The sequence below is a fragment of the Notamacropus eugenii genome, chromosome 4 (assembly GCF_028372415.1).
Source record: "Notamacropus eugenii isolate mMacEug1 chromosome 4, mMacEug1.pri_v2, whole genome shotgun sequence".
In the NCBI taxonomy this organism is placed as follows: domain Eukaryota; kingdom Metazoa; phylum Chordata; class Mammalia; order Diprotodontia; family Macropodidae; genus Notamacropus; species Notamacropus eugenii.
Window position 1 is genome coordinate 8,869,589 of NC_092875.1, and position 15,430 is coordinate 8,885,018.

General features: G+C 51.7%; 1 protein-coding gene across 1 annotated transcript in view; it reads right to left on the minus strand.

Annotated features, from left to right (window-relative positions):
- PI4KA (phosphatidylinositol 4-kinase alpha) overlaps nucleotides 1-15,430 on the minus strand; it is a 120,236-nt gene that overhangs the window by 22,590 nt on the left and 82,216 nt on the right. The window contains exons 29-35 of the mRNA XM_072599706.1: nucleotides 14,005-14,124; nucleotides 11,955-12,047; nucleotides 10,262-10,418; nucleotides 9,763-9,890; nucleotides 3,203-3,361; nucleotides 2,583-2,734; nucleotides 1,293-1,400 (exon numbers count right to left, since the gene is read on the minus strand). Of these exons, the coding sequence (XP_072455807.1) occupies nucleotides 1,293-1,400; nucleotides 2,583-2,734; nucleotides 3,203-3,361; nucleotides 9,763-9,890; nucleotides 10,262-10,418; nucleotides 11,955-12,047; nucleotides 14,005-14,124 (917 nt within the window). The remainder of the gene's footprint in view (nucleotides 1-1,292; nucleotides 1,401-2,582; nucleotides 2,735-3,202; nucleotides 3,362-9,762; nucleotides 9,891-10,261; nucleotides 10,419-11,954; nucleotides 12,048-14,004; nucleotides 14,125-15,430) is intronic.

Here is a 15,430-nt window from a genome sequence, read left to right on the forward strand (position 1 = left end):
ACAGAGGACTCTGAAGGTCAAACAAAGCATTGTCCTTGCTCCTGGAGGCCATGGGCAGCTGCTAGAGTTGGCTGAGCAAGGCGCAGCATGGTCGGACCTGTGCTTTAGGAAGATCCCTTTGGTGACTGAGTGAAGGCTGGCCCAGAGGCAGGCCGGCCCCCCACAGGGTCTCCAAAGTCCCTGTCACCAGCAGCTCTCTTCCCCACATGGGCAGGGGGTCTCCCTGCACTCTGTTGGGCATTTTTGTGGTTTGGAACAATGATAACTAAAGGAAGCAAGGTCAGCAGTCCTTTGGGGAGATCACTCTACTCCATCCTTGGACCCACTGGGGGTGGCAGACCCCCAGAGCTTGGACTGCTGCCAGGGTCCCTGGTTACCCCCAGCTATCACGAAGGCTCAGTGACAGTAACACTCAAAGCATGGCCCATTTTACAGATGAGGACGCTGAGGCATAGAGAAGTGGGTAACCGTCCCTGGTCAGTCAGCTCAGAGGAAGGATTCAATCTCAGGCCTCCCTGGACTCCCAGTCCAGCCCACTTCTACTTTCCCACCTGAGTTCAATAGCTTTGAGGGTGAGGTGGCAGTGTAAGGTATTTAAGGCTTCACCATCCTCATCCTGGCCCAGTGACCCACAAAGGATTCTGGAAATAGCAAAGCATCACCTCAATGTCCCTAAAGGTCACAGAGGAGATGTGGCAAGTGGGACAGAAAGAGCTGGAGAGAGCTGAGTTCAAGCTCCACATCTGCTGGCAATCCTGGGCCATCTCAGGGAGCCAGAAAGCCCCCAAAGCCCCAGGTGGCTCTCGAACAGATGGTTTAATGGCTGGCTGGATGAGTTAGAGCAAGCTGGGCATGCCAAGACTGCGAGGGGCACTTCCTCGCTGGGAGCCCAGGTGCTAACAGGTGTCAGACCAAGCTGGGCACACTTTGGGCACTGTCTCCAGCTCCTCCCCCCAGCCCCAGGGACGATGAAGTAGGTGGGCCACGTTTCCATCTGGAGCAGCCCCTCAATATGGAAGGGCCACTGCCTGCACCTGTGGCGTGTTTCCCAGGCTCCTGCACACCTGCCGAGGCAGGCACCCTAATGGAAGAACCCACCTTCATCCCTGCTGAGGGATACAAGCAGGGGAGCGAAGGGAAATCCAGTCAGCTGGAGTAATGAGGCACCACTGCCATGCCTAAGAATGCCAATCATGGAGCAGAAAGAGGGGCCGTGGGGCCAAGGCAGGGCTGTGTGCAGGGTTCCTGCATCCCTGAGCCTACAGGCCTAGAAGGAGGAGAGGAGGGCATACCTGAAGTAGTCAAAGGCAGTTGAGTACACCTTCTCACGCAGGACGTTGCGGATAGTGGCATTGGGGACCACATCAGCATGCAGCAGTGAGAGTCCAAGGGTCAGGAGCCTGGAGGTTGGGAGGTCACAGGGGCACATGGTTAGGGCAAGAGAATGCCAGTGACCCAGAGACCCTCTGCCCCGCAGAGTCTCCAGTATAGAGGGCGAGGACAACACAGTTAACACAGGAGGGCAGAAGCTGGGCTTCTGTCACCATGTTCTGCTGAGGATCCCCAGACACCCAGGGCTCTCAGCTCTGACTTAGATCCTGCCTTGCTTTGGCACTGGGAGCTTGGTGCCTACTTGAGGAATGCCAGCTTCAAAGTCAAGGCATGGCTGTCACAATTACATACAGATGAATCATTTACATTAACGTTAAAAAAAAAAAACAAAACCCTGCACTTAATCTGGGGGAGCTTCACATGTGCCCAGCAGGTACTGCCACACAACCAGGCAGTGAGTACCACTAAGGCTGTGCTTTGCCAAAAGAATGGCTCGATGAAATGGCTTCCAGAAATCCTCTATTCTGTGGCAGATGCCCTCCCTTCCGCTGGCCCTCTGAGGGGATGCCCATTAGCAAGGTAGGGCGAAGAGCCTGGTCTGCACCAATTGCCTTCCAAGGGTGAGGGGCCTTCAATATGAGTGCTGCAGTCTCAGACCTGTCCTTGCCCTCTGCCCCAAAGTGCCGCTGAGGGCCCCTCAGATGGTGTCAAACCCAATACCTTCATGGGATAGAGGGGGAAGCAGGTATGGCATCAGCTCACTTCCTATTTAAGAGCCTCTGCTTCTTCATCTATAAAATGGGAGTAACAGAACTGCACATGAGACTTCTGAGGGTCACTGAGTCATGAAAAAGAGGAAAAGAAAGACATTCTTTCCTCCAAGGCAGAGGGAGGGGACCATGGGTATGGAGTACGGCATACTCTTCAGACATGATCAATGTATGTCACTAAAAATGTAACACTTTTAAAAGGGTAAAGTACAACAGGACGTATGAATTCTTAGCAGGGCTTGCTTGGGACCAAGCAGCACAGCTTTGAAGTCACTCCCCTGGGATCAGGACCCCTAAGAATCCCACCAGCACCTGTCCCCTTGTGTGACACACAGTAGGTGGCATTCATCCCCTTGTGGGAGGCACAGCAGGAGGCAAGCCTGAGTCTCTGGTCAAGAGACAGGGGGCAGCAGGGATCCCTTGGAGGGGATGTCTCCAGACTGAGCCCTGAGAGCCCTCCCGGAGACACGAGAGGCTCACTTGAAGCGGGGGCCGATGGCTGCCACGTGCCGGTTCATGCTGCCCTTGGTGCCCCCGATGTTGAGCGACATGGAGCGCTGCAGGAGGCTGGAGAAGATTTCCACCTGGTCGGAGCTGCAATACTTTGCGATTTCAAACCTCTGCACCAGGAACTGTGGGCAGACACATGGTGTGGGATGGAGCAGTCCCCGGGGGGCACTCCCTGCCCAGCCTCGTCCCAGGCCCTTCATGGTCTGGCACTGCCCAGCCTGCCCAGTTATCGCACATGCCTGACCAATGTGGTAGTTTTCAGCTCCCAAGACAACCTCTGTACTTTCCGATCTCAGCACATCTACTTAGGTCACTTTCTGTTCCTGCCTCTTCCCCTTTCACAACCCCCATCTGTTCCCCAAACCCCTAATCTCTCTGAGGATAACAAGTCTCCCTCTTTGATCTCACCGAATACCTTTCCCCAACCTAACATGCTTGTGTCTCACCCCCCAGGAGACTATAAGCTGCCTGAGAGCAGGGTCAGACTCCTCTCTGAACTCCCCAGTCCCATCCTCAGCATCAAACAGATGAGTAGGCACCTGGAGGCCATGGCCAGGCCCTGAGAGGCCAGGCCAGGTTAGGGCACTCACGTCTATCCAGATGTAGTGCGGTGTCACCTCAGGGGGGCATGGCTTTGGCTGGCTCGCTTCAGAAGCTGCCAAGGGGTCTGCTTCCTTTGTCTCCACAGAAAAGAGCCCGTATTTCTGCTCCACCGTCATTTGCCAGGCGCCAGCCATCTCCCGCATGAACTGGAAATATGAGATGTCTGGTTAGAAACTGCTGGAGCACGGGGAGATCATGAAGAGACACTAGGACTCCAGTTTGCTGCTCTGTCAGGTGCGGGGTCACCCCAGCAAGTCTAAGCCTCAGTAAATGTCTGTGAAAAAGGATCATGCTGCCTAGGGTCCCATGCATGGCGGCCACCCAGGACCTCCTGCTCCCCCAGGCCAGATGCTCCGAACTGTCCCCTCAGTGACGCCACTTCTGGAGAGGCAGCCAACAGAGCCCAGGCTATGATGTCAGGAGCCCCAAGCGCTGTGTGGCCCTGGCCAAGTCCCCCTACCTCTCTGACCTGTTTTCTCCTCTGGGCCTGCATTCCTCACCCTTGGAGCGGACACAGGGGCTGCTGTCAGAACCCAGGCCCACGCCAGTTGGGTGCTGTCTTTTGTGCTCAAAGAGGACCAAAATAACATCAGCCTGTTCGACTATGGCTGAACACACCAATCAGAGCTCAGAATTTTCTGCTGCAGGTCTGGCACAAAAAGTCCATGGGAACATTTGGGGTGGATTCTCTAAATTTTCACATCTTGAGTTTTTTTGAGCTACTCCAATTCTGTTTTACTCATAGAGCGTAGCACCCTTTCTGATGTGGGCACACCATGCTGAGTGTTCCTGTGCCAGTGTTTCCCATGTCACACAATCAATTTCAAAGTTCTTAAGAGAGACCTGGAGAGTGTCCTTGTATCACTTCTTCTAACCACCTCGTGAGTGTCTGCCCCATGTGAGTTCTCCATAAAAGTCGTTTTGGCAAGTGCATGTTTGGCATTCCATGGCCAGCCCATTGGAGTTGCACTCTCTGAAGCAGAGTCTCAATGTTTGGCAGTTTAGTTTGAGTGAGGACCTCAGTACCTTATCCTGCCAGGCGGTCTTCAGAATCTTCCTAAGAGTTCAAATGGAAATGATTCAGTTTCCTAGCATGGTGCTGGTAGACTGTCCATGTTTCACAAGCATACAACAGTGAGGTCAGCACAACGACTCTGTAGATCTTCATTATGGTAGTCAGTCTAATACCTGTTCTCTCCTAAACTTTTCCTTGGAACCTCTCAAACACTGAGCTAGCTCTGGCAATGCGTGCATCATCCTCATTGTCAATGTGTACATCCCTGGAAAGTACACTACCAAGGTAAGTGAACTTATCCACAGCATTCAAAACTTCTCCATTTGCTGTGCTATGGTTCCACATATGGATGGTGTGATGGTGGTTGATGGAGCACCTATATTTTCTTGGTGTTAATTATTAGGCAAAATTATCACAAGAGCAGAGAATTGATCCATATTCTGCTGCATCTCAGCTTCAGAGGCTGCATTGAGTGCACGATCATCTGCAAACAGAAAACCATGCACCAACCCTCCCTCCACTCTGGTCTTGGCTTGTAGCTTTTTCAAGTTGAAGAACCTGCCATCAGTACGGTAGTTGACTTTGATGCTCTGTCCATCCTTACTGAAAACATTTGTCATCATAGCTGAAAACATCATGCTAAAAAGCATGGGAACAAGCACACAGCCCTGTTTCACTCCATTGGTGCCTGGGAAGGCAAGAGAGCTTTGTCCATTATCCAGAACCTGGGCAAACATGCCATCATGAAACTGATGTACAATATTGATGAATTTCTCTGGGCAACCAAATTTTGACATAATTTTCCATAAGCCCTCATGGCTAACAGTGTCAAAGGCCTTGGTCAGATCTACAAATGTTGTGTACAGACCTTTGTTCTGCTCCTGGCATTTCTCCTGGAGTTGTCAGGCAGCAAACACTATATTGACTGTTCCTTGGCCCTTTCTGAAGCCACACTGATTCTCAGGTAGATGACCATCTTCCAGGTGAAGGATCAGCCTATTAAGGAGGACTCTAGCAAGAATTCTGCCAGTAGTGACTAAGAGACAGACTCTCTCTATGATGGTCACAGGACAATCTATTTCCTTTACCTTTACAGAGATGGGACAATGGAGGCATCCTTGAACTCCTGGGGGAGAACCTCCTCTTGCCATATAATCTGGAAAATTTCAGTCAGCTTTTGCATGAGCAATAGTCCCCCTACTTTGTAAATCTCAGCTGGAGTAGAATCAGCACCAGGTGCTCTGCCACATGAAAGGAGCCTAATGGCCCTCAAACCTCTTCTTCAGTTGGAAATTCAGCTAAGGAGGGATCGACTTCAACCTGAGGTCAGCCTGGCCTCAGCATTGATTGATGATAGTCTGTTGAGAACACTATGGAAGTGTTCAGCCCATCTCTAGGATCGTGTCCTTATCACTAATCAGTGTGGCTCCATCAGCACTGAGTAGTTGTGATGTACCACAGGTTTTTGATCCATAAATAGCTTTCAGGGAATCATAAAATCTCTTTGGATTGTTACTATCAGCATAAAATTGAATTTCATCTGCCTTCTTAGTGAGCCAGGAATCCTGCATCTCTCTAAGCTTTGCTTGTACTTTGCTTTTGATGGAATTAAATGCTGCCTTCTTAGAGATGGATAACCTATCCTGCTGGTAAATCCTGTGGAATTCTCATTTTTGGTTATCAGATTCTGAATTTCCCCATCATTTTCATCAAACCAGTCTTGGTGTTTGTGAGTGTTCTGACCCAGATGAGCAAATGCAGTGCTGTACACCAAATCTCTGAGAGCTGCCCCGTCCTTTTCTGCTCCATTGTTGCCAACTGTGTGTTGGCTCAACTTTCCCTCCAAGTCAGCAACAAACTGTTCACACTCAGAGAAGGGCTCTAATTGGTTGACACTGATTCTTTTGAAAGTCATTTTGCCTTGGGGGCGGCACTTTTGATGAATGCAAATATTTAGCTTGGAAAGGATAGGTCTGTGATCCGTCCAGCACGCTGCACCAACATTGCCTTTGTCACTCTCACATCTTGTCTGTCTCTTCTCCTTACAGTCCCATAGTCTATTAGATGCCAGTGTCTGCTGCGAGGGTGCATCCATGAAATTTTATTGTGTTTATGTAAACAGAAAACAGTGTTGATGATGAGGTCACGTGATGCACAAGTTTCAGCAGTAAATGGCCACTGCTGTTGCTGTTTCCACCTCCATTCCTCCCTAGGGCTCCCTGCCAAGTCTGGTAGTCTGAGCATATTCTAGTAGTAAAGTCGCCCAGGATTATAAGCTTTTCCTCTTTTGGCGTATTGACGATAAGGGTCTCCAGATCTTCACAAAATTTTTCTTTGACTTCACCAGGGTTTGTCATGGTGGGAGCATAGGCACTGATGATGGTGGCATGATGCCTTCCTGCAAGTGACAATCACATTGTCATGTTGCTCCTTTAGGGAGGCATGCCAGCTTGTTGACTAGATTACTTTTGATTGCAAAACCTATGCCACCTTCATGGCGCTCCCCTTCACTGTGGTGACTCCAGAAACACATGTATCCAGCTCCAACTTCAGGAAGCTGGCCTTCATTTGCCAGCCTTGTTCCACTGAGGGCTGCTATTTGGATGCAATACCTGCTGAGTTCTCTTGTAACAAGAACCATTTGTCTTTCAGGTTTATCAAATTTTTTTGTTGTCTGTTAAGTGTGCACACATTCTGTGTATTGATGGTGAGTGGAATTGTCTTTGTAGACATTTTTGTACTTTTTTTGTGTTTCAACTGCAGAGTGGAATTTCCCATCTGTAATCAGGCCAGGGTTGGGTATGCAGGCAATGTTTAGGGAACTTTTTCTAGCCCCCTTCCCCACACCAAGAGGTGAGCAGTGTGAGCCGTAAAAGGCTGCTCAGACACCCAGGGGGCTGCTGAGTCCCACTGCTGCTTCCAGTGAGACACATCCCTATGGCCTGGGCTGCCTGTGTGCAGGGTTGTGACTACAGCTCCCAGCATATCCGCACCTGTTGCTTCATCACCTGCCTGTCGTCATAGGACTTTGAGGTAGCTAAAAATGGTAAAAGGGCATGGGGGATGTCTTCTGACTTGTGCATAAATTAGATCTAAGTGAAGCAGAGTTGCCTGAAGTTGTCAGCCTCATTTTTCTCCACAGCCATCAAAGTCAAGTGGCAAGACAAAAGTCAGGATGCCGGGTGATGGCCCAGGATGCAGCAGAAGCCTCCTTCAGCCACCTTCATGGCCTCTGGAACAAATTGTTCTTATCTGCCCATTCTGCCAGGGGAAGACTTCACATGCTTAGGGTATTCACCCGCCACAACTCACTGAGGGGCTTGAGACTCCTCAGTTACCCTCAGCTTCGTTTAGTGCACCTGCCAAGATGGTTTTAGCTGGACATGCTACAGCTTCTTGGAGCCACAGGTGAGAGTTGGATGAGTCAGGTGGACACCAAAGATGGATGAGCAGTCCTCACAGCAGAGGTGCTAGTCTTCCCTGAACACACACTACACCTGCCATTACCATGCCAGAAATCTCCTAGAAAGCAGGGAAGACACTCAGCCAGCAGCAGAGGGAAGGGGCTGGAGGGAAGCACATGGCTCTGGGCACTGAGCCATAGGAAAGAGACTGGAAAAGGCTCCGCCTTGCCAGGTGACAGCAGGACCAATGCAGGAACCCACAGCTCCAGGAAACTGAGGGGCTAGGTGGAGGAGAGCCTGGGCCCCAGCTCCTCAGTCACGCTGAATAGGGAGGTCATGGTGAGAACCCCAGCTGAAAGGGAAAGTCCAGGCCTGGGGTTTGGGCAGCAGGCTGAGCAATGAGGGGAAAATCAACATTCCCTCTTCAGCTGCCCCTGTAGAGTGCAGACTCCAGCCTGGGCGAGGAGAATGCCTCCCTCCCGCCTTCTCTTCCTTCCTGGTTTCCCTGGGCCAGGCTCTGGCCTGTGGGCCACAGACAGAGGGCTGGAGGTCTGGGGTGGGAAGCCCATGAGCCTCCTCTCGATCAATCCTTGCAGCATTCCTCTGCGGGGTATGTGAGGCCAAAGATGTGTCCTGTGCTGCTCAATCACTGAGGGACAGCAGGGCCATCTCTTCACCACCCCTGTAGGGGTGATACCCTATTGTCTATTTTGGGGAAAGTACCCAGGCCACTCTGACCCAGCTTGAGACTAAGGCATTTCCAAGGTTTAGCTGCTCAAAGCTGTGTGTTAGAAAAGCCCCAAAAGTTCTTCTATGGGTTCTCTCCTTGACTCTCCCCAGGGACTGCCACAGCTTGTTACCAGAAAAGGTTGATCGCATTGGGGGGGGTGGGGGGGTGGCACAGAGGTATCCTGCTCTGGCCAGGTCATGAGACAAGCACCAGAGGTAGCTAGCTGCACAGGCTGGGTTGAGCTGGGGCCACAGACAGGCCTGTTTAAGTGGGAAATGGCCAGATGAGGAGGTGGGAACTGTGGCAGAAGAGGTGAGGAGGGACATGGTTGGACCTGGGCTCTAGGTCATGGGCAGCTGCACAGGCAGATCGGAGTGGGGGAGCCTGGAGACTGTCAGACCTTTGCAGGCTCCCAGGACAGCCCAGGAAAGAAGGGGCAGGGTACACATGGCCCTTAGAGATGGGCCTCATCCAAATGGAAGCTCCTTATGAGCAGGGACATGTGTTGGCAGCTTGGCACGGCGTCTCCAGCTGAGAAGGCCTGTAGGAAGGCTTCCTGCACTCTCCTTGGGAGGCCAAGCCCAGAGAGGTGCAGCCTGTCCTACAGAGGGGGGTGGGCCTCATCAAGTGGGACCTGAGATACAGAGGCTGTGTCAGGGCCCAGCAGAAACAATCACGCTCACCATTCACTCTGCTGCATTTCCCTAATGAACACAAATGCCTGGGGGATTCTGAGTGTGGTGAGCCAGAGAATGACAGATGTGTGTGTGTGCGCATGCACATAAAATAGACACAAGAAATCTCCTTATCCTCCTCAATGCCTTTTTCTAGACAGATATCAATGGAGACATAAATACAGACAATGATCCAGATATACAGAGACATAGGACTAGATGTAGACAGGTAGAGAGAGGGAAAAATATTGACACAGATACAGATGTAGACAGATACAAGATATAGATGCAAACAGATGTAGACATAGGCCCAGATGAAGATGTAGCTACAGACACAAAGATACAGACATAGACATATGGACAGAAGTAGATATGTGTATTGACACAGATATAGATATATGGACAGAAGTAGATACAGGTGTAGACATAGACACAGACCCAGACACAAAGTCACAGACACACAGATGCAGATGTAGACGCAGACACAGACATAGGTTCAGGCGCAGATGTAGACATACAGAAATAGATACAGACCCAGACACACAGACGAAGGTGTAAACACAGACGTGGACAGACACAGATATGGACACAAACACAGACGCTGTATTGTTGCCTCCCCAAACTGGTCTCATTCCCAGAAGGACTTGGTGGCCCCAACCAGGAGCAGGGCTTACACTTGCCCATTGGTCACTTCTGCTGTCTCCCAGAAGCCAGGACCCCTTACCGGCACTTCCACGCCATTCTTGCCTGCGAGCAGCCACTCCCAACACGCGATGGCCGTCTCCATACCGTGTTCATTGAACATCCGCAGGGGGCCCCAGCACAAGTGGTGCAGGAGCTGGGGGTCACATTCTGAAACGAGAGAGTCAAACACAGAGATGTTGATGGGAGAGGGTCCTGAGACAGCGTGTGAAGGGCTGCCGTGCAAAGGAGAAAGTGAACATTTCTGAGTGAGTCGCTGAGCACGATCCCCTTGCCCCTCACAACTTGCTGCTTGAGCAGCCACTGCTACTGGATTTTAAAAGCTTTAGCTCCATCTTTTTACAAGAAGACAAAGTCTAAGTGGAGACCCTGTGGTAAGGGGGATGGGGTTGACCAAGCATACCTTTCCACTTTCTGGCCTGTGGGAGGGAAGTGACGTTCTTGGGCTGGACGTCTCCCACATGGGGAGGTGGGTTACAAGGACAGAGCCCTTCACCAAGGGCCCAGGCCTCCGCTGTTACCTGGGATGCTAATCAGCATTGCCGTCAACTTGAACATGGCCTGAGTATAGTCCTGAGCCTTCTGCAAATCCAGGGCTGCATTTAGCTGCTGGACCATCAGCTTTTTGAGGTCAGACGTGTGGCCTGTGGTGTCTGAGAACTGAATCATTCCATAAACCTGCAAGAAGACAGGGCTTCGTCAGGTGGGACCAAAGGCTACCACTGAAGGTCTCAGTTTCATCAGGCATGTGGGGGAGACTGAGGCAGCAGTGAGTCAAGACTAAGGACACTCCCCTTTCTGTACCAGGATGGGGAGCACAGTGCAGGGATTAGAGCCAGACTGGGAATCAGGGAGAGCTGGGTCTGAATCCCAACTCGGATGCTGACTAGCTGAGTGACTCTCAGCAAGCCTCTTCCCCTCTGAGCCTCAATTTCTCTTTCTGTACAGCAGGGACAATAATCCCCATCATCCTCAGTGTCATGGGGGGGGGGGGTGTTATGCGGTTCTGCCAAAGCCAAGTGCTACCAGCTCTCAGACCCAGACTGTTGGGCTCAGTTCTGGGCACTGGAATGGGGACTGTCAGGAAGAGTGCAGGGTACAGTGAAGGTGCTGAAGATGCTCAGCCAGAGACTGAGCGCCTGCTGGGGACATGATAGCCCATCAGAGCAAGGAAGGAGAAGTACCCAAGGGCAGTCCCACCCAGCATCAAAGCATGAGGGCACAGAAAGGCAAACTGAGCCTCAGAGAAAGCAAAGACTCCTAACCATCAGCACCGTCTTAGGATTCTGAGCCAGGGCAGCAGCCGATGCTGGGTGGGACATGGGCCAGCTGAATGGACTTCTCTGGATTGAGTCAGGGCTGACAGGCACGAGTCACAAAGCCCCAAACAAAGACAAGCTCTCACAGTGTCCAGCAATGGTCCTGGCTGGCAGCCGGCCACCAGAACACAAATTACGAGAAGTCGCCTGCTCCTTGGTAGCCTACTCTGCCCTCAAGGCCCAGCTCAGGGCCCTCTGTCTCCAGGAAGCTGCCTTGGCAGCGCTATCTCTTGCCTCAGTTTCCCCAGAACTCCTTGCCTGCCTCTCCTGCGTCCCCACATTCTGTAGGCTGTCCTATCCCTGCCCATGACTAGCTGGCCTGCCTATGTTTCCCAGTAGGATGGCCATGGTCATCAGGAGTCTGGGGACTCTTCAGAGTCTAGCACAGCCAGTGCCTGATACTCTGAGCTGATCTAGGTTCTAGGCTGCCAGCTTCTGCTGCCAGGTCTTTTCAGTCACAAGGATTCCTTAAAGTGAAAAATGCTGTAGCCCCCAGGCATCTGCCTGAGAAAGCAGAGGATGGTGTCAGGTGGCCCCAAGTTGAGGGATCCCACTCCAGGTCCATGGAAGGCATTCTCAAAGGGGCAGCGCACTGAGGCAAGAGAGGCAGGCTCTCCAGCTTACACGTGCTCCCCCTTGGGCACTCCTCACCTCCTAGTGCAATGGAACGAGACTCAGTGATAATTCTCAGCCCAGGGCTGACCATGTTCCTTCCTGCTCCATAAATTCCCAAGTCTCCTACTGCCTCAAAATACAAATGCTAACTCCTTTTGGCCCAAAGGGTCCTCCCCACCCACTCTCTTGGGACTATGGGTGCCAGCCTATTTGCATATTCTATGCCCTGAGGACCCTCCTTCTGCCAGTACTTTCTGGACCTGGGGTAGGGGGGTATTACCTCGCCTGCATAGCGGTTTCGCAAATTCAGGGAAGCCATGAAGTTGGAGTAGTCTTTCTTCACACACGTAGGTCGCTCTGTGAGCTGAGTTACCTGGAGATAGAGACCGGAAGCGTCACCCTGGCCCAGCAGTATCTGAGCATGGCCAACTGGCCAGCCTCTCCCTACTGACTGTAGAGGCTCTCTGAGAAACCAAGTGTAAACTCCACTGTGCCAAAGGTGACCTAAGTCTTATGGACAACGGCCAAGTCTGGAAGCAGGATAAGCAGGGACAAACTGCAGGCTGCCCACATTGGTTAGGCTATCTCTTGGGCACTGGTGATGCCTCTAGAGACCCTTTGGGCTCCCCTCCCAGTCAGCTGTGTCGCAGAGGCCTGCACGAGGTCATTGACTGGCCAAGGGCAGGGAGGGAGAAGGTCCCAGCAGCCAGGGAGCCGGAGGGCAGAAGGAAGGTCAAGAGAGGGAGCAACAAGAGAGCAGACTTCTGCTCCAGAGAAGAGCATGCTGCCCATCAGCTGTCCAACTGCGGCATGCTGGATGTTCCCTCACTCCTGACAATGTCCTGTACTTGGTAACTTAGCTACACAATGTGTCTGGCACTGTAAGGAATCCTTAAGAAGTCCCTAACGCTTGGCAGGCATTAGGAAGGGAAGTTTCTGTCCAAGAGGGAACAGCAGCTTCAGGGGAGAAGGGATTGCTGAGGGCCAACATGCCGGGGCAGTGTAGAGTCAGCCAAGGATGCCTGCCATGAAGCTCAAGCCCCTGGCAGGCCTGAGGATGCCCATGGCCCTGTCTGAGACTTTCAGAGGGGACCAAGGGAACAGGGTGCATTTATGAGAGTAGAGGACTGTCCGCCCCTGGCAGGACCCATCTGCCCACCATCCTTCCCCTCCCTGCCACCGCCAGCCTCGGGTCTGGCTTTCTCCTCTACAGAGAACCTCCTGGAGAGCCTGCGGAGGGTGTGTATCCCTAGACCCTGGAGAGAGACTGAGAGCACTCAAGGGGGAGGGGACCCCCTGAAGGACTTGGCCCTCCCCTCTGGATCATGCTCTGACCCACTCCTTCCCCCGGGGTGGCCACAAGATGGAAGCAAGGAAGGGAGAGGCGAGTGTGGAAACTGTTGGCCCTGTGACAGGGCTGTCAGTGTCCAGACAGCAGCTACTCAGGGCATGGTGGATATTTAATAGCTGTGTGATTCTGGTGCTTTACATCTGTAAAATGGGGGTGATCCTCCCAGGGTTGCTGTGAGGATCCAGTGATATCATATTTCTAAAGGGCTCTAGAAACGTCCAAGTGCTCTGACAATTCTGAAGGTCTTCAAGTGGAGAGTTACAGTAAAAGAAGGGCAGTGTGGTGCAGTGGTCAGCATGCCCAGAGCCACATTCCTCCAAAGGCCCCTGGGGAGAGAGGGTATTCTCCAAGGGCCTTGAGGTGATGCCCACTTCTAGTCCACCCCCGTCTCAGCCACTAGAGCATAGGCCTGACTGCATCATCTCCTCACTCAGTAAACCTCAATGGGTAAACTCCCTGGGGCCTCCAGAGCCCTCCAGGGCCTGCCTTTCCTACTTCGTCACTCCCTGCCCTGCACCCTTTGCTTCGGTGTCCCAGTCTCCCGACTGTCCCACAAATGAGACCCTCTGTCCCTCAGCTCTAGGCACTTTCTCTGCCCTCCCCATCCCTGGAACACTGACCCCTGCTTCTTTAAGTCCCAACTAACAGCCCACTTCATTTACCTCCTATATGTAGCATCTGTTTGCCTGTTGTCTGCCTTGTTAGACTTAGAGCTCCCTGTGGGCATGAACTGTCTCTCATCTCTTTTTATAAACCCAGTCCTTAGCACACTAGCCTGCACATAGTGGGTACTTAAACGCCTACTGATTAACGAACCATTCCCCAGCAGGGAGCCAGAGCTCTGGTTCAGCATCGCCCCTTGATGTTCTGGGCTCTTGCTCAGATGAACACCTACCCTCTGGCCTCTCACCCAGCTCCCTAGGCTACAGTTTACAAGAAAGCCTGATTTGGCCCAGGCCTGCAGGAGGCTGACACTCACCCCCAGCGTCGTGTTCTGTCGATTATAACCAGCAAAGTGGAGGATGCTCTCGGTGGCCATGGCCAGGCCTGTGTGCTGGGACAGGCCTGATACCCAATTCTGGTGCTTATTCAGATATTCCTAAAATAGAAAATGAAGGGATTTCATAACTAAAAGGCAAGTGTAGTAAGGCCTGAGGGCAGAAGACCTGAGTTCAAATCCTGGTCCTACCACTTGCTAGCCATGTAACTTTGGCTATCTCCTGATCTCCTTGGGTTTTCTTCCTCCTTTATAGAAGGAGGGAGCAGGACTACAGGGTCCCTTCCGGGTCTAAATCTATGATGCTAGACCTGGGGTGGGGGTGGGGTGGGGAGCCAAGATGGAGGAGTAGCAGGAATATGTACAGCTGAGTTCTTCCTGTCAAAGATTTAGAAAACTCATCGGTCCAAGTCCTGGTTAGGAAATGCAAGAAAACCATCAATCAGAGTCAGTTATTCTTCCAGCCCAGGTCAGCACAGAGAGACAGAAAGGTCGTATGAAATCAGAGGAGGGTATAGTTAGACATACGCTCTACGGGGCACTCCCACAGCTGTGCTCCAGGGCAAGAAGGGGTAGCAGTTTGGGCAGGCTGCTCAAAGGGGGCTGACCATCCACTCTGCCTCTCACTCGGCAGGGTAGACTGAGGAGGGGGAGCTGCTTCTAGGGAAGGCTCTGTTCCTGTGTGACAAGAGGTCATGGGACCTACTTCAGAAGCAAAAAGACTGTTTGGCTGTGGTCCCACCCGTCCCTAGCTGGGCCTGAAGGCAGCAGAGGATTAATTAGGCAGGAACCTTGAACTTTTCTCCTTCTGAAGCTGCAGGGCTTTGCAGCTAGCTTACTGTGGCTGGGTCCAGCAGCATCTACTGGAATTTCAATCAGGGCCAAGCCAACAGTTGTGCTGCTGAGACCCAAACTCGAGCCAGGAGAGAAGTGGTAAGACTTTCCACCATCACTTTGGGAACACCAAAAGCTGTGCTATTCCTGAGATTCTGGAATAGACTCCAACAAAGTAACAGAAAGATCCAAGAGGACATAAATTCAGGGCCAACATTACTCATGGAAGAAAGCTGAAAGAGTCAGAAAATGCAGGAAGAACTCCACTACAAAAACACTATTACAGTAATAGAGACACTCAGGACAGAAACCCAGAAGAGAATGACTCCAAAAAAATCTACGAGCAAAGTCGCAAAAGAAAAACACAGCTTGGGCATAAGTTCAACTAGAATGCCTTAAAGAGATGAAGCGAGAGTTTAAAAAAAAATTTAAAAATCAAATGAAAGCACTAGAGAAAAAAATGGGAAGAAAGGAGAGCTATGGGAGGGGTTATAAAAGAAGACTACTAAGACAGAGGGTCTGGGAGGGGTTCTGTAATGGTCTGATGAACTTGAGAGAGAGGAAAAGGAATATA